Below are 25,868 nucleotides of genomic sequence, written 5' to 3'. Positions count from 1 at the left end.
TCAAATAAATATTCTGTTGCTGCTGCTAAGTCGCTTCAGTCATGTCCGACTCTGTGTGACCCCATAGATGGCAGCCCACCAGGCTCCTCTGTCCCTGGGATTCTCCAGGCAAGAACACTGGAGTGGGTTGCCATTTCCTTCTCCAAGGCATGAAGGTGAAAAGTGAAAGTGAATTGCTCAGTCATGCCTGACTCTTAGCGACCCCATGGACTGCAGCCCACCAGGCTCCTCCGTCCATGGGATTTTCCAGGCAAGAGTTACTGGAGTGGGGTGCCATTGCCTTCTGCTGTCACAATCAAAACACAAGGAAAGTTCTATCTCATAATAGTACACATTCTAATACGCTAAGGCATTCTACTTACAAATGTCTATGGGCATAATTAGAGAAAAATCTCTAAAAAATAGCCATAACATTTCCCAACTGGGAGATAGCATAAAAGTAATTTGTTTCACTGGAAGCTCAAGGATGTTTCTGGTTCAAGTCTGAGTTAAAGCCAAAACCAGAACTAGAATCAAGTGTCTTCATCTGTATTTTGAGGCCAGAAAATCCTCTCTTTAATGTATCTTTGTAGCAATTTAGTAGATATTTATTGACCAAAATTTAGACAACATTCCATTTTGAGGGACTTGGAAAAGAGTTCTTGTGAAGCATGAGGTCAGGCACTGGCAAAACTACTCCAGACAGACACAACAGCATAGTGATTAAGAGCGAAAAATCGGCATCAAAGCGGGATTAACGTTTCAGCTGCTCGACCTTGGGTAATTTATTTAATATTTCTGGGGCTCACAGAATAGGTACTCAAAAAATATTTGAATAAAAGACCAAAAGAACCAGCTTTTCTCAAAGTTAAGGGTCTTGCTCACAATCAAAGCTTCAACTTTAGAAAATTTTGACAATTAAAGAGAAAACGTACATAGCTATAACGGGCTGGATATGAGCCCCCGCCAAAGATAAATCCACCCAGAACCTATAAATGGGAGCTTTCTTGGAAAAGGAGTTTAGAATCAAGGATCTCAAAACGAAATCAACCTGGATTATCCATGTGGGTCCTGAATCCAAAGATAAGCTTCCTTACAAGAAGCCAAACACACAGAAAGAAAAGGTGTTATGAAGAAAGGGGACAGAGACTGGCATGACATGCCCACAGGTCAAGAAATGCCAGGGTTTGCCAGCAGCTACCTGTCAGAAGCTTCGAGTGAGGCATTCTCACCCAGAAGGAACCAACCTGGGGGCACCTTGATTTTTAACTTCTGGCCTCTAGAAATATGAGAGAATAAATCTATGTTTTTTTAAGCCACCAAGTTTGTGGTCATGTATGATAGCAGTCCTAGGAAACTGATGCACAGCTGACAAAGAGTCACTGAATATTTACCTCGTAAAGTGATCATCAGCTGCCCTAAACATCAAAAACAAAACAAAACAAAACAAGCTTACATGAATTCTATTAACCAGGAAAACTGGTCCAAAAATTGCATTATTCTCATAAATCCTATACAGTGAGATTAAAATGTGCATACATGCATTTTTATTGTTCACTCTTTCCACTCCAGGTTTTAGACACTTATCTCAGACCAAAACAATACCGTGCCCTCAAATGCACTATCAGAAGTATAGCTGCAGTCTCAAAGACAGTTTTTCCCAACAGGAACCCTGACTACTCCAGAAACTATACAGCAATATGCACAACTCAGCAGCAGCAAGGTCACAGGACCTTTTTATTCATTTACAGTACAGTAGCTGGAACAGTAGCTAACTTTTTATTTGCTTTGCTAGCATCTATTTTCACACTAATTAGCACACACGGCTTTCACATTTTTGGATCCAGTATTGTTTCCAATTATAAGGCGCCAGCAAAGAAAAAAGGAATTTCAAAGGCAACCAACCACTAATCAAAAAAATAAGTTGATGTAAGTTTACGCATGTAGGGCATGTAGTAAAAACACTGGAAATAAGTATAAAATTACTGGGCCACAGTCTGTATTCTATCAGATCTTTTTCATGGTTTATATAGAAATGGCATTGGAAGGACTCTTCCAAGCTAGCTATTTTCCTACTTCAAACTTTTCACTTCACATAGTTGAGAAAAATGGAGATCAGCGGTGAGATGACCCAACTCATGACACGTGTATGGTGACAAAGCCCCTCCCTTTTCTACCGTGACGCCTGGCTTAGACTACATCCACTGAGTCAACCAACGCTGGGCATTGCTCACTAACTCAGAAATTTAGTGTGAGGTGAGGGGAAAATGCTCTAATGACATTAAAGTAGGAATGTTACATAGAAACAATGACTGCATTCAAATTTAGAACGTTTAGTATAAAACTGTTGCTCATTTACACCCCAAAAGATGCACTATTTTGAATACCATATCTCAAGAATGTAATAAAAACAGGAAAAGACCATTAAAAATATAAAATAATTATAAGAATGCTGCTAATAAGAACATACACTCATGCACACACACACACACACACACACACAGAGGCATTGGGGACTGGAATGGCAAAATGTTAGACATGACTGAAAACTACAAAACACCAGACAGATAAAATTTATCTATTTTTTTCCACTAAAGATAAAAACTAAGATGGGGAGAGCCCTTTGAATATGGATACAGGAGAGGCTGGATCCACATGTCAGAAATGCTGCATTCAGTGCCTATAAATTCCATTACATTTCAAAGTAGTTCAGTGAGAAGCCAAATGATTTTAAGTACTGTCAAATACTACTAGTAGCATCACTACTGCTAATATTTTAGGGGCTCTGTTAAAGAGGACGGCCATAATACACTGCTTGAGGTCACTGTGGAGAAAATACTGACATGCTCTGAAAACGGCTCTAACACTGACAGGAGCTGACATTTACTGAGCACGAACTACGTGCCAAGCGCCACGCAGCCAGTCCACGCAGTCTTCTGTACATCTGGTCATCTCTAACACTACGCAGCAGGCCCTCTTAGCCTCACTTCACCTATTAAAAAGCCGAAGTTTGGAGTGGTTAAGTAACTTTTGCAAGGGCAATAAGTTCTCATCTAGAACGCTAATTCTTACATTCAGTCTTGTAATCTCAATCACATCACCTGATCTCTTCGCTACTATTGGGTAGGAACAAGATAATCTACAGAACCAAAAGACTAATGTCTAGAATTTTTAAAAATCAGCTTCAGGGCTCTAAGAGTCATACAAAGATTCAAAAGATTACCCACAAATTGTCCTAAGTCTTAAAAGGTACAAAATAAAATCAAATAGTTAACTATGGTATCTTTAAACTTCAGTAGAAATTAAGAATTTTTAAAAGAATAACTTACTTTAGAACTAAATGGCACAAATGAGATGCCTTATTAGACCATATTTTGAAAAACAGACTATCTTCACAAAACAACATGGTTCAAAATGAACATAATCTTACTTTGCTAAGTCAAAACTACAAGATAACTGTTTCAGACTTTCTTCCATCTGAATTTCAGGTCTCTCCCCACCCTTCAGATTTCTCCAGTGATGTTAAAATACGGGTCATCACTTCTGGCCACTGACAATGCCTGATTCTGTTCCTCCCCCAGTCCCTTGCCACTCCACGCCTGCACTCGGTATATTACCATTTGCTCTTTCTAATCTATAATACTTTGTGAAATCATGAAAATAACTTCTTTACAACTGCTTCTAAACAAGAGTAGAAAGTTCGAAGATTATTTCTAAGTAAAACATTTGATCTTTATTATGTGAACTTACACTCATCTGTGAGATCCAAATAGAATATTTTTTCCCCTACTTCTTATTTCAGAGTAGAAGTCACAAAGACAATGGTTCATGGAGAAACTGGATGTTTTCCTACTTGCTTTTAAGCGTGAAACTGTCTGTTGTCGCTTCAGTCGTGTCTGATTCTGTGACCCCGTGGACTGCAGCCCACCAGGCTCCTCCGTCCACGGGATTCTCCAGGCAAGAATGCTGGAGCGGGCTGCCATTGTCTCCTCCACGGGATCTTCCCGAGCCAGGGATCCAAGCCGCGTCTCTGATGTCTCTGGCACTGGCTGGCGGGCTCTTTGCCACTACTGCCACCACCTGCATGCCTTACTTGCAGCCTTAAATTTGGATGGTCTTCCCAGGGTTTCACCACCATCCTGGAAAAAGGTATTGCCATATCCCCTGTCCTCTATTCAGCTTTCATTTTACTTGAGCCCTGGAGAAGGCAGATTTCTCAAACGGTCTCTAAAATCCCCACCCCTTGGTGTGCTCACCCTGCATGATCACTAGGACAGCGAACACGGTGGAGTTTGTTCCACGATTAGGTTGTGTGAACGTGACACAGTTGATTTTTAAAAAGGGAGACTATTCTGAGTGCGCCTGACCCAACCAGGTGAGCCCTTGAAAGAGACTGGCGTCTCCCTGAAGGCAGAGCTTTAAAGCTTAACAGAGATTCAGTGCGAAGAATGTCCTCCACTGCCAGAGGGGATTATACAGCAAAGTATTCTGGGACTCTATGAGCTAAAACTAGCCCCCAGGTGAAAGCCAGCAGGCAAATGAGGGCCTCCATCATCAAATGCAAGGAACTGACTTTTGCCACAACCTCAGGAGCTTGAGGCAGACCCGCAAGCTTCATGTGAGAAGATAGCCAGCAAACAACCTGAGTTTAATGGAATCCTGAGCAAGAAGACAGGCCAGGCCTGGACTTCTGACCCAGAGAAGCTAAATCCAGGTCTTTTTTGAAGCCAGTAAAAAAGTGGTGGTTGGCAACATAGCACAGAAAACGAAAGTAAGATCTCTCAGCCTCTGCATCTCACTGGGGGCTCCTTTCCTGAAATGCTTCTTTGGGTGACTCTCGTTTCCTCTCTTGTCATTCCTGTCTCCACTGTGAGCCTTATTTGCCCCATCCTCCTCAGGTTCCCCAAGCTTCTGGTCTGAGCCTTTTCCTCAAAATCTACCATCTTCCTGTGTGATCTCTCTCCTTTTTTTAGGTAACGTCTGTTGACCAACTACAACGTTCCAGATAGTAATGCAAGCTCTAGGGAGCTATCAGTGAGGTGCGGGGGCGGGGCGGGGGTGGGGGGACAACTCCTGCTCCTGTGGAAGGTTCAGTGATTCTGTTGTAATCAAAACAAAACTGTCTCCTGTGTTTCAGATTCAAATCGCCAACCTTTTAGGAAACTCAGATTCAGGGAGGTAAAGTGGAAGTCGCTCAGTCACGTCCGACTCTCTGTGACACCATGGACTGTAGCCTACCAGGCTGCTTTGTCCATAGGATTCTCCAGACAAGAACACTGGAGTAGGTTGCCATTTGCCTCTCCAGGGGAATCTTCCCGATCCAGGGATTGAACCCAGGTCTCCAGCACTGCAGGCCGATTCTTTACTGTCTGATCGACCAGGGAAGCCCACGTAAAAGTGTCTAAAGTCCCTCAGTCTGAACCCAATCTGGAATACATCTTATCCTTCAGTATTCTGAAACCCTTCCTCAGCTGAAACCCCACTTATTCACCATTCGCTCCTGTGTCCACTGCAGCCCGACCTTCTCCCTGCGCACTCCACAGCACGTACGTGCCCTCTGAGCTCACGGAGAACCTCGAGCTGCCAAAGCCAGAAAGCTTCACAGCCTTGTCCGTCTCTCCACTGAACTGCCTACTCCTTTGTTCTTCTATCTTCCAAATTTCCCTACTTTCTTCTTTTTTTTCTCTTCCTCTTGAATTACACTGGCCACTTCCAAGTCTTCATCTCCAGCTTCAGAAGGACATCCCAAACTGCAGCTACTCATCTCGACAAGAAGTTCAGGACCCCTCAGGCTGTGAATATCCCACGCTGAACTCAGTCCTCCCACGGCCCGGTGTCCCCCTGCTCGGGGCACTAGGTGGACGGAGCCAGTATGGCCCCCGTCACCGGTCGGCGGCCATTCCCCACGCCACCTCTCTCTCTCCCTGTCACTCATTCCACAAAGCCGGCCAGTCACCTTTCCTGCCCACTGAGCACCCCCTAAAAATCACACTTGCTTCTCTGCCTTAGACAGAAAAGTCTATAATAATTGATAAAATATAAGCATTAACATCTATTCAAAATCTGTTAGATGTTAATGCTTATATGAACAGTCAACTAAGTGTGGAGCTCAAAATTTTTACGTTTATAATAAGCATTCTTGGAGAAGGCAATGGCACCCCACTCCAGTCCTCTTGCCTGGAAAATCCCATGGACGGGGGAGCCTGGTAGGCTGCAGTCCATGGGGTCACAAACAGTCGGACACGACTGAGCGACTTCACTTTCACTTTTCACTTTCATGCATTGGAGAAGGAAATGGCAACCCACTCCAGCGTTCTTGCCTGGAGAATCCCAGGGACGGGGGAGCCTGGTGGGCTGCCGTCTATGGGGTCACACAGAATCGGACACGACTGAAGCGACTTAGCAGCAGCAGCAATAAGCATTCTATGTTTATTTCAAAGATGAATAATAGCAGAGATTTGTGATTAAGTAGCAAATCATAATTTTAAAACAAGTAGTAGTTTTCCTACCACTTCTTACAGCTATTCTTTGCTCTATTGCTCTTCCCCTCATTGATAGAGAGCCCATGATAAGCAAGTCATAATAGTCTTCATTTCTCTCTGGCCAGCCATTCTTGGTGACCTTCCCTTTAGTTAAAAAAAAAAAAGGCAGCTATAATCTTTACAAGCTCAATTCCATAAGATGCCTGTGTATCTTATTTCCATTAATATAAATGAAACACAAAAGCTAACCTTCCATTGGTGAATAATGCAATAGATAAACCACGTAACCAAGGATTTCTGGAATTCCAGTAAATAGTAGTTCAAATGATGTCTAGATTCTACCTAGAAACTTCTAGCTTTATTTAATGAAATATTTTCTCTTGGTCCCATTACCACCTAGATTTATCAGTGCAACATATCCTAGAACAGAGCAATCTACTTTTGTGTGCTTTCTTAATTCAAGATTTGGGCGGGGGTGGGGGTGGGGGGAGTACAGGGCGAGGAAGAAGCTTTAAGGTATCCAATGCTTTCTTGCTACCACAAACAAAACAACAGACGTGGCCTTTACTAATTACTGAAGGATATATACCTTTATAAAATTAGAAATGTAGAAATACTTTATCTGCTGTGATTGAGTAAAAAAAGCTAAAAAACATCTCATGCCATTTCTCTTTCATCTGTAACCTCTGGGGTCCTACAGTACTTTGGGATGAATTTTCAACATATATGTTCCAATGTTCTCAGATATCTATAGGTATGCCTCTTAATCAGAATAAAGTTTTATATAAATAATATTTTAGTACATAGAAAAGCATTATAAAGAGTAAACTGTAAAGATTCTAGGGATTATTTGGCTAAATGACTAGCTACAGGGTCTAAAGTACTCATCTATCATTCTTCCTTTTGGTTTATTTTACAGTTTTGACCATGCTTGCTCCCACTGCCACTCTCTCTCATCCTCTTAAGAAACAAGCAAAACCAGTCTTAATAGATATATACTTTCAAGGCAGATGCCATAAAAATCACATCATTCATACCTAGAATAAATCTTGTTCAGAAATTAATTAGAAATTGAGAATATAAAGCAATAACCTAAAACTATAAAATTATCAAGGACAATCTGAAATATGTACAATGACCCTGTTTTCCCTTAATATATGTAGAAGCCCATAAAATCTTTAAATCTTTGCTTTTGTCCTCATGAAGAAGATTAAGTCCTACAATAAACCTCAAGAACTCACCAAATTAACTACTTTCATTCATATTATCATATTACCAAACACTGAAATATGTATATAACTTTAAAACATCATGTAATATGCTGTAAAGCTACACAGGCAATTAAGTCTTCCTAATAATCCAACCAAAAAGTAGGGAGGTGGGGGCAAGGTAAATTACCATGCTTTCAAAATAGAGGTATTTATGAAAACAGAATGTGATAGCCAGATTCTTTAATATTAGAATCAATAACACCTATTGATGCATTAAAATTCTTCTACTTTAATAATCTCAGTGCCACAAAAGCTCCTGTGGAAGCTAGCACCTTCTCAAACATACAAATATATAAACAAATAATAACAAAAATAGCAGCTTTGTGCTGTGCTACATTTTCTATTTTCACTAAAATTTTACTTAATCTTCCACTCAGAACTGCATTCAAAAACACATCTAAAGCTAACCAAATCAGGTTTTGTGTTTCTTATAAAACAAGAAGTCTATAAAGTAAGCAGCCCAGAGTTGATGCCAAAAACTCGAGAGGAACAAGGGTCAAGGAGCGCTCTTCCATCTTTAAGAAAAAGACTCTTGACCTAAACTTGCTTACCAGCTATCAGACTTCAATCAGTACTATTTTTAGATTGATGAACATAGAAACTATGATTTTCGATGGAACTTACACATGAATGCTAAAGTCATCCCAAATGGCTACAGGTAGAAAAAGAGACAATGAACCACAGAACACTTATTCTTTGATAAATGAATAGGAATAACCAGAAACATAAAAGAATTCAGTAATTAATGAAAAAGTTACTTCAGAGAAGAAGTAAATATATAGTACAACCAAACCCCAAAAGGCTTGACAGCACAGAGGCTTTCTCATAAAGTGAAAGAATAAAAATGGTAGCACTTGTGAACATTTCTTAACACGGAGTTATACTGATATGAGAGGACGCATCTCTTGAAAAGGAAGTGCGTTTACCAGAATGAGATTCCAGGGGGCACAGTAAAGAAGGGTTAGAAAGTGCAGAGTTGTCTGCAGATGCTTTGGGGAAGTGAAAATAAGGTAAAGAATGAACGTGCCATAGATAACACAGAGCGAATACGGCACACTAATGGCAGAGGGAGAAGACGGCTGGAGAAAGCAACACGGCGGCAAAGCTCAGCAAAAGATGAAGCAGGCTTGCACCTGTCACCAGAATCTGAGTTTCCAGTAAAGAGAACGGCTCCTGACTAAGATTAGCCCTCATTACTCAGTATACATCTTACGGTGATAGGGATTCACTGAAAACATCATAAAATAATAACAGAGAGTAAAAATGAAAGAGGTCAGAACATCCCTATGAAATCAGGATAAACAGTGACTCCATGGGCCTCCTGATAGCTCAGCTGGTAAAGATTTACCTGCAATGCAAGAGACCCTGGTTCGATTCTTGGGTTGGAAAGATCCCCTGAATAACAGGCTACCCACTCCAGTTTACTTGGCCTTTCCTGGTGTTTCAGATGGTGAAGAATCCACCTGCAATGTGGGAGACCTGGGTTCTATCCCTGGGTAGGGAAGATCCCCTGGAGGAGGGCATGGCAACCCACTCCAGTATTCTTGCCTGGAGAATCCCATGGACAGAGGAGTCTGGCAGGCTATAGTCCATGGGGTCAAAAAGAGTCGGAGACGACGGAGCGACTAAGCACAGCACAGCACACAGTGTCTTCATAAGAATATAGAACCCTCCTTTGATCAATTCAGGTATGGATCATCACATAAGCTAATATAAATGAATCTGAATATGTGTGTTTCTGAGTGGATGTAGTAACATCCGACTAAGCAAGACTGACAATAAATGTTTAAGTGCTTAAAAGCCTATTTACAGATTTATCATAAGCTAAAAATTCCCATTGTATTTAGGCCAGCATTGGCTAATAACCAAAAACAAATCATCATCGTTATAGATGGGTGTTCACAGGTATGAAAGTTCAATAAATATCTCTTTGAAGACAGTGTGCATATCTATACATAGTATCTACCTGAGGATGGTGTCTGAAAGCCATCTAGACAAAAACTCTCATTCTATGTGTGTAGGAGTAATGCAGAATGATGTAGAAATTTATATAATAGCTAATAACAAAACTTTAATCTTTTCCACTTTATTTTGAAAACATGCAGCAGAGTTGACACAAAAGAAAAAAATAAAAATTAAGAGGATTAAACACAATTTCAAGAACAAGAAATACAGAGCGTAAGTCTGTTTTGCAAAAACAGTAATGAGATACACAAAAAGTAGATACAGAAAAATATCAAATAAGGATCATAAAAATATATCAGGAAGAGAAAAGTGAAAAGGAAGCAAGACTTTAAAGCTACAGAAAATTACAGTTGTACAAATCACTAGCTAGCTACATGAGTCACTAATTATCTCGGTCTTCAGAGACATTGTTATATATAAAATGACAGATTAGACAGGATGACACCAATAGATTCTACATCCTCTAACATTTTTATGACTCCTTAAATCAAGGTAATGTAAAACTTACAAATATAAGAAATGATTCTTATAAATGACTCTAAGACACTAGTATTTAGAACACCGTAACTTAACCACGACTTTGGTAACATTAAAACAGAAATTATGTCTATTAAGTTCTCTTCAAATATAAAAGAAAAAATATATGAAGCTACATAATCATTGAATGTTCCTTTTGGACATGTCCCATTCTTATCTGAAGGCCAGAATTTACTTTCTTAATGTAGCGAATCTAGAAGAATGCCAGCCTAGAATACAGGGTCATTAACCGAGCGGCTTGCGGGAGGCAGGCAATTAAATTTAAAGTGCAGAAGAGCATGGAAACATACGCGTTAACTAACAAATTTAAGATGGGACCCCATTCTTATATAGGAATGACAGGCACTAAACTCCTAAAATATCAGTGTGTTCCAGATAACTGACTTAAAACACGAGAACTGATGACGACAGTAGTACTGAACTGCACAGTTACGTATCGCAGGGAAGAGCGCCACCAGGCACCGACTACTCAACACCATCCGGAAAAGCATTATTTCCCTTTGCTGACAGAAACTGAAACGAAGAGGGTCAAACTGGGCTCACCAGCCAATAAAGAAACTGAAATCTGGAGATAAGAAACCGTAACCCCGCCACAGAGGTTAAACGGAGCGCTACTTCTCAGACGGCTGCAGCGCGGCCCCCTCTCCCACAGCGCCTGCCTCTGCCCACCGCGCGGATTCTCCTCAGACGGCTGCAGCGCGGCCCTCTCTCCCACAGCGCCTGCCTCTGCCCACCGCGTGCTTCTCCTCAGACGGCTGCAGCGCGGCCCCCTCTCCTTCCCAGGGCGCCTGCCTCTGCCCACCGCGTGATTCTCCTCAGACGGCTGCAGCGCGGCCCCCTCTCCTTCCCAGGGCGCCTGCCTCTGCCCACCGCGTGCTTCTCCTCAGACGGCTGCAGCGCGGCCCTCTCTCCCACAGCGCCTGCCTCTGCCCACCGCGTGCTTCTCCTCAGACGGCTGCAGCGCGGCCCTCTCTCCCACAGCGCCTGCCTCTGCCCGCCGCGCGGATTCTCCTCAGACGGCTGCAGCGCGGCCCTCTCCTTCCCAGGGCGCCCGCCTCTGCCCGCCGCGAGGGATTCTCCTCAGACGGCTGCAGCGCGGCCCTCTCTCCTTCCCGCCCGCCTCTGCCCGCCGCGCGGATTCTCCTCAGACGGCTGCAGCGCGGCCCTCTCTCCTTCCCGCCCGCCTCTGCCCGCCGCGCGGATTCTCCTCAGACGGCTGCAGCGCGGCCCTCTCTCCTTCCCGCCCGTCTCTGCCCGCCGCGCGGATTCTCCTCAGACGGCTGCAGCGCGGCCCCCTCTCCTTCCCAGGGCGCCCGCCTCTGCCCGCCGCGCGGTGCTTCTGCTCAGACGGCTGCAGCGCGGCCCTCCCCTGCCCAGGCGGCGGGAGCGCCGAGGGCACGCCTCCCTCAGGTCTGAGAGGAGACGGACGGCCACCCAGCACACGCGGCAGCCTGGCACGCGGCTGGCACGCCCTCCCAGGACGCCTGCCTCTCCCTCCGCGGCCCCGCGGTGGGCGGAGGCCCCGGGCCGCCTTACCTGCTCCCGCCTGCCCCCCGAGGTGGACGGGCAGGAGGCCTCGGAGCCGTCCCCGGGCCCGCAGGGCTCACAGGGCTGCGGGTCGCAGGCAGCCTCCGGCGCGCCCTCTCCCTGCGAGCCCCAGCAGCTCCTCTCCATGGCGGGCCTCCGCCGAGGGCCCGCGGGACGCACCTTCTCTCGGCCTCCCGCAGCCGGCGGCCAGGGCAGGAACCCGGGCTCTGCCGCTGGGCACTGTCTCCCCCTGTTGGCACGGAAGTCTGACACTCGGCTCCCGGAGGACAGGGGATCACACACGCCACGAACGGAACGGGTGGACTCGGCCACAGGCTGTGAAGACCCACTGTTTCAGAAACAAACCCACGCTGCAACTGACCTTTTTAAATGAAAATACCTGTCTCCTCTCTATACAACCGGTAGACGTCATCTGCTTTAGGAACTCGGATCTTCAGATCTTCGGGAAGAGACCAAACTTTCAAGCACTTCTTGAAACAAAAATCTTACAAAAAGCCTTCTTAAAAAGTCTTTCTCAACCCAGTATATTTTAATTGATTTCAAGAAGGGATAATTCTCCAGTGCTTTATAATTCATCTCATTCAAAGAGAAAGAATCTAAATTACACACAAAAATAATCTTTAACATCAAAATAAAACTAAAGATATATGTACAGAAATGTGTTGAGCTTAACAATGTACAATGAGGTGAAAGGGTGGAGAAGCAGTATCATGCTCAGGATACTTAACACCACAAATGTTTAATTTGAAAATAAGGCTCCTGTTTTGTTACTCTGTTTTATACTTACTTGTTCACTGCTACATACACCCCTGTTCTATTCATTCATTTCTTTAGAAGAAGCCACGGTGCTTCTGCTAGGTGCCAGATACCACATTCAGATACTGTGCAGAACATTCTTTAAAATGGGCCAAGGTTCAAGAAACTTTTTTTTAAAACCAAATAAGAAAAAACAGGCAAAAAGCAAGAGAAACTAATTATACAAAAGTCTTATTCAATAAAACTTTCCTAGCTCACAATTCTGACATAAAGTCTCTTTCTTTAAATCCTTTGCTTCCTTTTTCAATTCCATGCACTTAAAAAAAAAAAAGAGGTATCTCCTGTATAATTTCATCTATTTCTCTAGTCTAAACACATACACATTTTGATTCTGCTGTTACAACAATCATTCATTTTTATATCATGTCCATTAGGGAAAAGCCTCATTTTATATTTTGAGAATAACTTAATAACATGTTACAATTAATGAATAGTAATAATAGACAACATAGGATGGGGAGCCTTTTATGAGCTAGACTTTCTTTAAAACATTCTAGGTAGATTATCTCAGCACAAGCTGGAATCAAGATTGCCAGGAGAAATATCAACAACCTCAGATACACGGATGACACCACCCTTACGGCAGAAAGCAAAGAGGAACTGAAGAGCCTCTTGAGGAAAGTGAAACAGGAAGAATGGAAAACCTGGCTTAAAACTCAATATTCAGAAAGCTAAGATCATGGCATCCAGTCCCATCACTTCATGGCAAATAGACGGGAAACAATGGAAACAGTGACCAAATTTATTTTCTTGGGCTCCAAAATCATTGCAGATGGTGATTGCAGCCATGAAATTAAAAGACGCTTACTCCTTGGAAGAAAAGCTATGACCAACCTAGACAGCATATTAAAAGGCAGACACATTGCTTGGCCAACAAAGGCCCATCTAGTCAAGGCTATGGTTTTTCCAGCAGTCATGTATGGAAGGATGTGAGAGTTAAGACTATGTGAAAGTTAGACTATAAAGAAAGCTGAGCACCAAAGAATTAATGCCTTTGAACTGTGGTGTTGGAGAAGACTCTTGAGAGTCCCTTGGACCGCAAGGAGATCCAATCAGTCCATCCTAAAAGAGATCAGTCCTGGGTGGTCATTGGAAAGAGTGATGCCCACACTGAAACTCCAATACTTTGGCCACCTGATGTGAAGAGTTAACTCATTAGAAAAGACCCTGATGCTGGGAGGGATTGGGGGCAGGAGGAGAAGGGGATGACAGAAGATGAGATGGTTGGATGGCATCACCGACTCGATGGACATGGGTTTGGGTGAACTCTGGGAGTTGATGATAGACAGGGAGGCCTGGCCTGCTGCGGTTCATGGGGTCGCAAAGATTCAGACACGACTAAGAGACTGATCTGAATGGAAATCTCACTTAATACCCCACGATAACATTACGAGACAGGTTCTATCACAAACCTTAGGTTATAGAAGAGGAAACTGAGGCACAGAAAGGTTAACTAACTTGCCCTAAGTCATACAGCCAATATTCGGTTAACTCAGAATTCAAGTCCAAGCAACTCTACTCCAAAAATCTATACAATTAACTTATACTACGCTTCTCAGGTTAAATCTCTGCTCCAGCTCACTGAAAGTATTCTATTGCCAAAAAAGAGCCTCAAAGGGTGTATTAGCAATTTATTAATTTTCTTTTTGCTATATGCTGACACACTCAAGAAACAATGAATTTTGATTCTCAATTTTCTTTCCTTTGCCTCACCTTTTCCCTAGACCATTTTAAAAATATAATTTGTAGTTTTACACCTACAAAGATTTACTTGTATTTTCCTACCTTTCTTTATTTCCTGTAGGTTTTATTTATTGTTTCAATATTCACTGAGCATTTACAAGATGCTTGGCATATAAATTCACAGGCTCATAAAATCACAAAACTTTAAATCTCAAAACAATCTTGGAGATAAAATAAATCAAAATTAATGTTCACAGTCAAGGAATATAAACTCTAGAGAAGCTACATTTCTTGCCTCTTGGTCTAGCACAGAAAAAAAGCTAATTCAGTTATTTCTCCTGTGATCATCTGTACCCATTACTTTTCATCTTTACAATTAGAAAAATTTTATGTCATCTATTTACTTCACTGGGCATCCCTGGTGGCTCAGCAGTGAAGAATCCCGCCTATCAATGCAGGAGACACAGGAGATGTGGGTTCGACCCCTGGGTCAGGAAGATCCCCTGGAGAAGGAAAAGGCAACCCACTCCAGTATCTTTGCCTGGGAAATCCCATGGACAGAGGAGCCTGGCGGGCTACAGTCCACGGGGTCACAAAGAGTCAGACACGACTTAGCTGCCTAAACAACAACAACGAGAAACCTCACTGGGTTGTCTTTCAGGTCACTTCTAAAGATAATAAGCACAATGGATGTTATATCAGTGTCTGAGGTCTGCTGCTAACAAAATACCACAAACTGGGTGGCTTAAAGGAAAAGAAATCTATTTTCTCACAATCCTAGAGGCTGTAAGTCTGAAATCAAGGTTCTGACAAGGTCATGCTCCCCAAAACCTCTAAGGAAGAAACCTTCCTTGCTCTTGCGGCTTCTGGGAGCCCCAGTCAATCCTCTGCTTGTAGCAGCATAACTCCTGCCTCTGCCTCCGTCTTCACGTGGCTAAATGCCCTGTGTGTCGGGCTATCTGCTCTCAAGGGCACCAGTCATACTGAATCAGAGCCTACTCTAATAACCTCATCTTAACTTGATTTCATCTACAGACACTATTTCCAATTAAAGCCATATTCACAAGAACTGGGTACTGGGATTTCAACGTATCTTTTTGAAGAAACAATTCAACCTGTAACAGGTAGGATTATTAATAGCTAGGTATGTTAATACCATTCTAATGGCAGAAAGTGAAGAGGAACTAAAGAGCTTCCTAATGAGGGTGAAAGATGAGAGTGAAAAAGCTGGCTTAAAACTCAACATTCAAAAAACTAAGATCATGGCAGCCAGTCCCATCACTTAATAGCAATCAGAAGGGGAAAAAATGGAAGCAATGACAGATTTTATTTTCCTGGGCTCCAAAATCACTGCAGATGGTGACGTCAGCCAGGAAATTAAAAGACACCTGCTCCTTGGAAGAAAATCTATGACAAACCTAAAAACAGAGATTTAAAAAACAGAGATATCACTTTGCCAACAAAGGTCTGTATGGTCAAAGTCACGGTTTTTCCAGTGGTCATGTATAGATGTGAGAGTTGGACAATAATTCTTCAGTTGAAGCTGAAGTATTGATGCTTTTGAACTGTAGTGCTGGAAAAGATTCTTGACAGTCCTTGGACTGCAAGGAGATACAACCAGTCAATCTTAACAGAAATCAACCCTGAATATTCACTGGAAGGTTTGATGCTAAAGCTGAAGCTCCAATGCTTTTGGCTAACTGATGCAAAGAGCTGACTCATTGGAAAAAGACCCTGATGCTGAGAAAGACTGGGGGCAGGAGGAAAAGGGGGCAGCAGAGGATGAGATGGTTAAATAGCATCACCAACTAAATGGACATGAATTTCAGCAAACCCTGGGAGATAGTGAGGGACACAGAAGCCTGGCATGCTGCAGTCCATAGTGTCACAAGGAGTTGGACATGACTGAGTGACTGAACACCACCACCTTGACTTTTACATTTTCCAGTTGAAGAAATACCTATTTATTCCTACCTTCTGATTTCTGAGTTTAAACCTTTTGCTGGGCCAATGCTGAAAGTGTATTTCCCACCCAGTGGTGACTTAATATGTAGTAATCTTTCGTAAAGAACATTGCCAAGTCTTGCCTAAAACCTAAGTAGATGATTTTCGGTTCTCTATTATTTTGATAAAAAAAAGAACTCTAAGAATTATCAGTTAGGCATGATTCCTTCCTTAGAAACTATTCCCTTTCCCCTAGAATATTTTTTTACTTAAATATTTGATGATTCTATTTATTATTATGAATTCTAACAGCCTGCCCAATATTCAAAAAATACTTACTAAGTCTCCTCTATTTGCCAAGTATTGCTCAAGGCCATGGAATTCACAGAAAACAAAATGAAAGTGCCTATCTTTGTGGAGCTACAGATTGAGGGTCTAGCAGGGATTACAGTGAAAAAAATAGACACCAAAATCATAGATACGTATGAAATAAAATTCCATAGCTAAATGAATTAATAACATATAAATACACATTTTAAAGTATTTAATGCATAGAAACACATAGAAGAACCTGTGAGTACATGCTACGTCCCTTCAGTCATGTTTGACTCTTTGGGTTCCTAAGGACCATAGCCCACCAGGCTCCTCTGTCCATGGGACTCTCTAGGCAAGAACACTGGAGTGGATCGCCATGCCCTCCTCCAGGGGACCTTCCTGATCCAGGGATCGAACCTGAGTGTCATGTCTCCTGCACTGGCAGGCGGTTTCCTTACCACTAGTGCCATCTGGACCCACTCCAGTGTTCCTGCCTGGAGAATCCCAGGGATGGGGAAGCCTGGTGGGCTGCCGTCTATGGGGCTGCACAGAGTCGGACATGACTGAAGCAACTTAGCAGCAGCAGCAGCAGCAGCAGCAGTGCCAACTGGGGGCTTCCCTGGTGGCTCAGCCGGTAAAGAATCCGCCTGGAAGGCAGGAGACCTGGGTTCGATCCCTGGGATGCAAAGATCCCCTGGAGAAGGGAAAGGCAACCCATTCCAGTATTCTGGCCTGGAGAATCCCATGGACTGTAGAGTCCATGGGTCCCAAAGAGCTGGACACGACTGAATGACTTTCACACAGTGTCACCTGGAAAGCCCTAGAAAAAACCTACCATATAGTAAACATTAGCCAACAGAATAGTAGTAGTAGCAGCAAAGATTCTAGAAGTGCCATGGAAGAAATGGAAAAGCATGATAAGATAATTATCACGGCAAGGTGCAGAGAGGCAGTCAAAGGGCCTCTGACATCTACAGTAGTCAGAGCAGTGTCTCAGAATGACACTGGAGTTGAAATGATGAAAAGAGTTCTTCCTCTAAAGAGGGAGGAAACAGAAAGACCCTGAGATGGGAAGCAGCGTGACCTGATCAAAGGACAAATAAAATCCGGAGGCCAGACAGCAGGGGATGGGAAGGGGTGGGCGGCTCTGCTCAGAGAAGGGAGGCAGGGACCCGCTCGTGCAGTTCAAGCTGTGCTGCAAAGCCTCATTCTAATTACACTGGGGTGCCCCTGGAGCGTATACGCAGGAGAGACACAAGACCACAAGGAGGTCTCTCAGCCACATCATGGGAAACAGAAGTGTGGGAGGCAAGGACACGGGAGCAGGCCAGGCTGCAACTTACAGAGCGCTTTCTCAGGGTGACCACGGGGAAGGAGTTGATGAGACGCCAGATCTGGGGTGTATATTGGAGGCAACACCATGAGAACTGACGGACAGAATGGATGTGAGATTTCTGAAAGTGTGAACACAAGGGTAATGCCCACGATTTTTGGCTTTAGCAGCTGATTAAAGGTGACATCATTTACTAAGAAGTGGAATCCTGTGAGAGTGGCAGGTCTGAGGGTTTTGACCAATAAAATATGAGATTATCGGTCCAAATATGAATGAAATGATCAAATTCTAAGTCAGTCTCTTAAACAAAGTTCACTTTAAGTATGTCTTCTCTAGGCAAATAACTGTCACCCATTATATAACACCAGAAATAACAAAGAATTTTAGATGATATGAATAACCAAAACACTATTGTTACATATTCAAGAACCAGCTGGCAGGGTGATGACTTTTGGTAGGCATGCTAAAAATAGAAAACCTTCACATATAAATTTCAAAACTGTATGCATTTATATTATTTTTAAAATGTAAGGTTAAAAAATAGCTCAATTTCAGAAATTTGGTTTCTCTGACACTGAGCTCCACCTGCTGGTAATTCCTTATCTTTAAGTATTACACTACAAAAAAATTTTTTTAATATGTTTATATAGCATATCAGAGAAGGCAATGGCAACCCACTCCAGTACTCTTGCCTGGAAAATCCCGTGGACGGAGGACCCTGGTGGGCTGCAGTCCCTGGGGTTGATAGGAGGAGGACACAACTGAGCAACTTCACTTTCCCGTTTCACTTTCATGCGCTGGAGAAGTAAATGGCAACCTAGCTTCCAACATGAATATACTGAAAAATCACATTGAGAATACATCATGGTAACTTTTTCTCTCTTTATAGCTACCTTTTATTAGCTATATGCCAGGTACTGTGCTAAACATTTTTTAAAACATTACCTCATTAATTTTCAAAACAATTCTATGAGATTTCTATGACTTGGTACATTTTACAAGCAAGGATATTTACCTCAGAAAGGCTGTGTGACTTCGCATATGGTCATATCTTTAACAGCACAGAGAGGATCTGAACTAAATTCTCTCTGACTACAAGTCTGCTGGCTTTATAAAACCAGTGACAATGCTGAGAATTTAGACAGAAAATTCTGAGCCTGAATCTGTGACTTTGATTCTGATCAAATTCCTTCTCTCTCCAAGATGCTCTCACCTATAAGGCAGGAATCACTGCCCCCTTGGAGGCTGCTTCTCACTGACAGTATTTTATGTCTAGCATGCAGTCAGCTAGTTTCTTCTGGTAATTTTCCTGAAGGAACATACTAGAGCAACCTAATGTGCGAGGCTTTAATTGGCCAAATGTCAATGAGTCAAATCCACTGTCTCTAAAAGAATAATCTTTCAGGAAATTTTAAATTGTAATAGACAGTAAAAGAATCTGTTCAGAAAAATCCTCCAAGATGGAACATTTCAAATAACAGCAAGATTTTCAGAATTCTCTACTTATCTTTAAAATCTATAGAGTGATTATACATAAAGCCAATAAAAAATAAACTACCAAGTTAAATTAAGAATGATCACATTGTAAACAGTGAGATAAACAGTGAGACATCAATTTATCTTGAACACTGCAAGTAAAAATTGAAGTTTAACGTTGACAACTTCCTTTTAAATCATCAGTAATAGTTTCTAGCCCTAACAAAGGACAAGCTTTAGATAATTTTATGGGAGCTTTGTTTTCACTAACATATCAAAATTATTCTAAACATATAAAATATTTCCAAGAGTCCCTTGGACTGCAAGGAGATCCAACCAGTCCATTCTGAAGGAGATCAACCCTGGGATTTCTTTGGAAGGAATGATGCTAAAGCTGAAGCTCCAGTACTTTGGCCACCTCATGAGAAGAGTTGACTCATTGGAAAAGACTCTGATGCTGGGAGGGATTGGGGGCAGGAGGAGAAGGGGACGACCGAGGATGAGATGGCTGGATGGCATCACAGACTCGATGAACGTGAGTCTGAGTGAACTCTGGGAGATGGTGATGGACAGGGAGGCCTGGTGTGCTGTGATTCATGTCCGCAAAGAGTCGGACACAACTGAGTGGCTGAACTGAACAATTTTTAAACATAACCTAATTTACCAGTAAATCCTTCTAACCTTACAGAATCTACCTGCAAACAAGTATAGGATACCTGCAGTTGAAAACTTTTTCCAGGGAAAATAATCAGTCACCGCATAATCTAACTGCAGCTGAGAAAAATGGTACTGAGTCATTAGAAGTACATATAGCTCATGAATTATTCTAAATCGAGATTATATTCCTGGATAGACTCAATTTATAGACAGCTGTATTTTTAGACATCCATGGGCTGATTCTGATGTTATAGCCTCTACTTCCATGAGGGATTCTAGATTCTGAAAGAGATGGCCTTATGAATCTCTTTCCAGCATGAGCTGTAGTGATATCGTCAAGGGCACTGTCACAGCAGAAGTCAATGCTAAAGCCTCAGGTAAGAAATTCTGTTAGAGCCACAGCAGAAAGCTCTGCTTCCCCTGCAATGTGACATGCTTTCTTTTATTTAACAGTAACTACTAACGTTGTCTTCTTTTCCATTCTGGCCTTTGGGAAGCTTAGAGACAAAATAATCGCTCTACTGGAGTAACTAAGCGTGTTATAATCTACATAGCTTTTTCTCCAGTCTTAATACCCCTGTTACAACCTCCCTTTCTCTGGTTCTGATTTTGTTTTTCATTCATATTTTTCTGGACATCACTATCATCACTACCTTGAACACTCTGAGGACTAAGGCAGGAACTGAATGAGAGAATGACACAGTGTATAAACGATGAGTTTGAAATGTGCACAGAAAGCCTTGTAATGGGAAGATCACAGATCCCCAAAGTTAATGGTCTTTTTGGCAAACAATTTAAAACAAAACCTGATTATCTAATGTTGGTGACATCACTGTCATTGCAACTTTCAGACCCCTAGACATGGTCACTCTACTAGGCTGCCATTTTTAGAAGCGACACAGCAGAAGCTTCCAGCAACAGCTCTTTTTCACTTCCTGTCAATCAGCCGAGGAATTCTGCAGAAACAGGAGGGGACGCAGGAAGATTTCCTCGTGTTCTTTGCTTTTTAGCATTCTAATCCTCAGTCACACTGTACAGCCACCGAGCAAGAAGTCAAGCTGTCTCTGACTCTGACACTGGGAGACAGGAGAGAGGCAACATCCCTGAAAACCATCCAAGAAGTTCTACAAGGAATGGCAAAGAAAAACTAAATGAGCCTTTCAAATTCCTATGGAAAACAACACACCAGCGTTCTCTTCACAGCAGGGCTAGTCCATGCTTGTTTTACTCCTCACATACCAAATATCTTAAGTATCTACACAAATTCATCACTTTAAAAGCACGGTCTATCTTTCAAAATAGATATAATTTAATTCCTCAGCACAATTCTCAAATTATAACATGCAACCACTAAACTATAATGAGGCCTCTAAATTGTATGCTGCAGTGAAGCGCTAGAAAGTAGAAAGGTGCTTTCTCTTGGTGAGTTAAAGAAACAGTGAAGAGTAAAAATCAACATGCTCGTAACAACAGCCTGTCTACATCACTACGTACATCAATAAAAAAAAACAAGAAACCACAAGGGGCTTCATTATCACCAAAGGAGACTGGCAGAGAGCCTTCCTGATTAAATGCGCTTTTAATATACTAAGACAATTACACGAATAAAGGGTGATATAAAATACTCACTGCATCATATCAGAAAACACTGCCTGATCAAACTGTGGGATCCCACGTTCAAGTAGTTTTCATTAGTTGTAAACTCAGGAATTAAATTATTGCAAGCATGATCAAATGTGATATAAACTAACTATGGCTACAAAAAAAGTCTATGCATTTTCTATTATGCACAAAGGGAGGACAACAAAGGGTTTCAGTGAGAATTTTCATGCTGATTTGAATTCCCTCTTATGTGATCCAACCATGAGTGAATATAGTTATCTCACAGTATTCTTTGCTAATAATTTACCTGCATTGGAGACTAATACATGCAAAGACTATAACTATTTTATAAATAACAAAAATGAAAAAGGCTCACAATATCAAAAGTACAGATATCTGTAACAACTACACACTGTTAACATAAGCTATCTCAAATACCCATGATGTAAGTAATAGCAAATCAAAGCAGCTATAGGTATAATGGAAGTCTATTCTCACTCATACCCTGTGCCAATAAATTACATATTTCTCTTTGGGGGAACCAATTATTTGGAACTAAATCATTTCTATTTGTGGGTAAACATTAAAATTTTCCATTTCATTTTTTCTTATTAAATACTACCCAATAAAAACCTTTGGGAATCAATCATTATAATTTGGCTCTTGATGTAAAACTTGAAAATAATAAGAATGAAGTTTACTAAGTATTGGAACCACAAATCACATCCATGTATTAGATATTTCTGAACTACAAAGTAAAATTGTGACACCCTTAGCTTGGTTCAATGAATGTTTTCATCTTATTTTCAATTAGCACACAGCCCTCTGCCGTCTCCCTTTCTGAGCCCCTTCCACTCTTTCCTTTACGTACCTCTCGTTTCTGTATTTTGTTTCCCTCCTGTTCTTTGCCTGCCATCTTCTTCGCCTTTCTTCTCTTCTTTCCCTCACCAATCCGACTCTGTCTGGCCGGCCCTGCTCTTAGTCCTTTGCTCACTGGCCTCTGAACCAGCTGCCACTTGCCTTTCTGGCCCACCTACCCCATGTGCTCCTTGCTCCTGCTAAGCCCATGTGTTTCCACCTGTAGCCCTCTACCATTTCTGGTTATATCACAGAAGAAGAAGTCCGTTCTCCTTTCCAAAATTTTAAGACCTTTTCCTTTAGCTTTCTCCTCTATCCTAATTTTTCCCCCACCTCTCTCAACCTAAACTACTTCTGAAAAAGGAAAGGGACAGGCTTAAAGACAAAATTATGAAAGAAACTAAATTCATCTCCAGCAATTTCTGAGTTTCCTTTCTAACACCAACATGCACTCTCCAGCTTACCTATCTGTATTAGGACTTCATTCAAAGGATCTTTTCACACGCTAGCACTGCCCACATTCAGGGTGACTGCAATTTCTGAGTTTCCTTTCTAACACCAATGCCCACTCTCCAGCTTACCTATCTATATTAAGGCTGCATTCAACGGGTCTTTTCACATGCTCGCACCGCCCACATTCAGGGTGACTGCCACTCTGGTTACCCCCACGCCTTGATTTGAGGCACATTTTATTATCTCACAATGCTCAATATGCTACTTTCACAAGAGGCATTCAGAACTCTAAAAGACAAAAACTCTATAAGACAAAATTCTGTGCCCAATAGTCCTCAAACCTTTTTCAGCCCCAAAACACCTGAAGGGTGCAACACTCTCACAGCAAGCGCTACAGGTAATTATGGCTCGTGTGCAAAAGAGAAAGGAAGGGAGAAATGCTGTCCATGGAAGAAACACTCAAGCTTCAAAACGAAGGCAGATGAAAGGATCTGAGTTTGTTTGTCTTCTCTTGTAGCCCCTGTAACATCTACCACACAACAACTACACAGCAGGAGTATAAATGATTTCCTTCTGATAGTTATCTCTCCTTCCAAGGATTAAATGATTTTTAAGCAATTCTGAGAATGTATCTGCAAGAATTAGCCTCTACTGTAAAAGATCTCTAGATACATTCTGACAGAGAAAATCTTCCTTAGTTCAAGATCTTATCATTTGCCTGGAATTTGCAATAAAACAATGATTTTAAAAATTAACACGAGTCTTAATCTTTTAAATATTAATACTGAGAAATAATTTTCTACAGAATACTATAACAAAATAGAAAATATATTAGGATTTAAAATTCTATCATTAGGTACCAAATGAAGCAATCAATCATAATATTCACATATCCTCTTTATTAAATCCTTCAATTAAATTAAAGAAATTAATATGTCATAAGATAATTTTCAAAATTTAAGATGAAAGGCTCTGGAGATAAAAATATATGAATTCCTTACCACATGCAAGGTCAACTGTCTGCCTATAATTCAAATCAAAAGATGATATATTCTCACATGAATTTTAAGACAAATACTATTCAACTTAATACAGGAATTAGCAAATAAGTTGTAGAGACTGAAATAACTTTTTTCAGGTTGAAGGAAATTAGATAATTTTTAAAATTTAAAAGAATATCCTAAACACGACATGCAAAAGTTTATATGCCAAGTAGTTGCTTTTGACTGACCTATTTTTAATGGGTGCAAAAAAAAAAACACACAAGACTATTAATGTATTATGGAAAAAAACACATAAAGTATTATGTATTCATGATCAATAGAAACTATTAGCAATTTATTATTCACGATTATTATAACAAATTAGTCATGTACTTAAAAGTCTTTTTGTTCTTCATATGATGAGATCTCTCCTGTCTTTTCAAATAATGTATCTGCATTAAACTACCATAAGATAGTCTATTTTTTTTAATTTTAAATAACAGAGAATCTGTTAACACTACTTCTATAAGTAAACAGTCCAAAAATACACAAAAATGAAATCTAATTAGTGTATGAATAATAATGAATTTGTCAATAAATTAAAATCTGTATTAATTTAACTTTTTTGTGTGAATCTGCATATTGCATTTAACTTCTCCGCTTTCATTTTTTATGTTTGAGTAATATTTCAGTATTCCTAATTTCCTTGGACATGTAGATATGCGGGTCATAAGTTAACGTTTAAATCATGACAGAAGGTAACAAAGCCCACAGATAACATAATTACAAAGAAAAGAAGGCCTTGGGGCAAAGGCAAAAATCTGAGGAATATTAATGATCAATTTCATCACAGCCCTTAACTCTGATGTTTTCTTGTTAATCAATTATTCATTACAACGTTCTGCCTGCTGAATGTAGATTTTTCAGTACAGAGACTTTGTTTTACTTTAGGATGTCTCCATCCATGGCACACAATAAATATTCATGCAAGTTGTCTGACTGTTTACTAAGAAGGCAAAGGAAGGAAGAGGAGAAACAGGGACAAAAGCGCAAGACACAGAAGAGAAGAGGAAAATGAGAAAGGGGGAGAAGGAGGGAAAGAAAGGGGGCAAAAACCTACTGCGAACGAAACGCCTTCCTCCCTAACGCCGCCCAGGGCTCCTGATGACAGTCCCTAACGCCGCCCAGGGCTCCATAAAGCGCCTCTGCCTTTGCAACACGCGTTTAGTCCTGATAACAATCCTATGAAGGGCACGTCACTAACCACAGTTTACAGATGAAGACGTTGAGCTAAGGTGGGGGGAGGCAGAAATCTACTTAAACACAATGAAAGTCATGATGGTTGACTCAAGTTTCCACATCTTTCTCTACCCTTTGTGCTACATGGAAAGTCACTCAGTCGTGCCCGACTCCAAGCGACTCCATGAACTGCAGCCCACCAGGCTCCTCTGCCCATGGGATTCTCCAGGCAGGAAGACTGGAGTGGGCTGCCATGCCCTCCTCCAGGGGATCTTCCTGACCCAAGGATTGATCCTCTGTCTCCTGCAGCAGCAGGCGGATTCTTTACCACTCGTGCCACTTGGGAAGCTGCTAGGAACATGGGCTGCAGATGACCTTTTCAAGTTAGTGTTTTCATTTCCTTTGGAATAAATACACAGAAATGGAATTACTGAATTGTGTGGCAGTTCTACCTTAAATTTTTTGAGGAACCTCCATACCGTTTTCCATAGGGGCTGAACAACAAATTCCCACCAACAGTGCCGAAGCATTACTGCCCATTCACATCCTTGCCAAACACTGTTATCTACTGTTTTTTTGATAATGGCCATTATGATCAGAGTAAGGTGATATCTCATTGTGGTTTTGATTGGTGGTTCCCCTATGGTTAGGATGTTAAGGAATCTTGACCTGAATCATTTGGAAAAATCAACAAATTTTTTATAAGGACGCGACTCTGAGTGCACTC

The 25,868-nt window shown here is 41.6% G+C and overlaps 1 protein-coding gene across 11 annotated transcripts in view; it reads right to left on the bottom strand.

Moving 5' to 3' along the window:
* FER (FER tyrosine kinase) overlaps nt 1-25,868 on the bottom strand; it is a 456,675-nt gene that overhangs the window by 266,216 nt on the left and 164,591 nt on the right. For 2 of the 11 annotated variants that reach the window (XM_060416074.1, XM_060416075.1), the window contains exon 1: nt 11,771-11,970. The exons of the other annotated variants lie outside the window; for them this stretch is intronic. In XM_060416074.1, coding sequence (XP_060272057.1) covers nt 11,771-11,908 — 138 coding nt within the window. In that variant the 5' untranslated portion in view covers nt 11,909-11,970. Of the gene's footprint in view, nt 1-11,770; nt 11,971-25,868 lie in introns of those variants that run through there. 11 annotated transcript variants of the gene reach the window in all.

This window comes from Ovis aries, chromosome 5, assembly GCF_016772045.2.
Source record: "Ovis aries strain OAR_USU_Benz2616 breed Rambouillet chromosome 5, ARS-UI_Ramb_v3.0, whole genome shotgun sequence".
NCBI classification, from domain to species: domain Eukaryota; kingdom Metazoa; phylum Chordata; class Mammalia; order Artiodactyla; family Bovidae; genus Ovis; species Ovis aries.
This window is presented reverse-complemented; position numbering and strand designations above follow the sequence as displayed.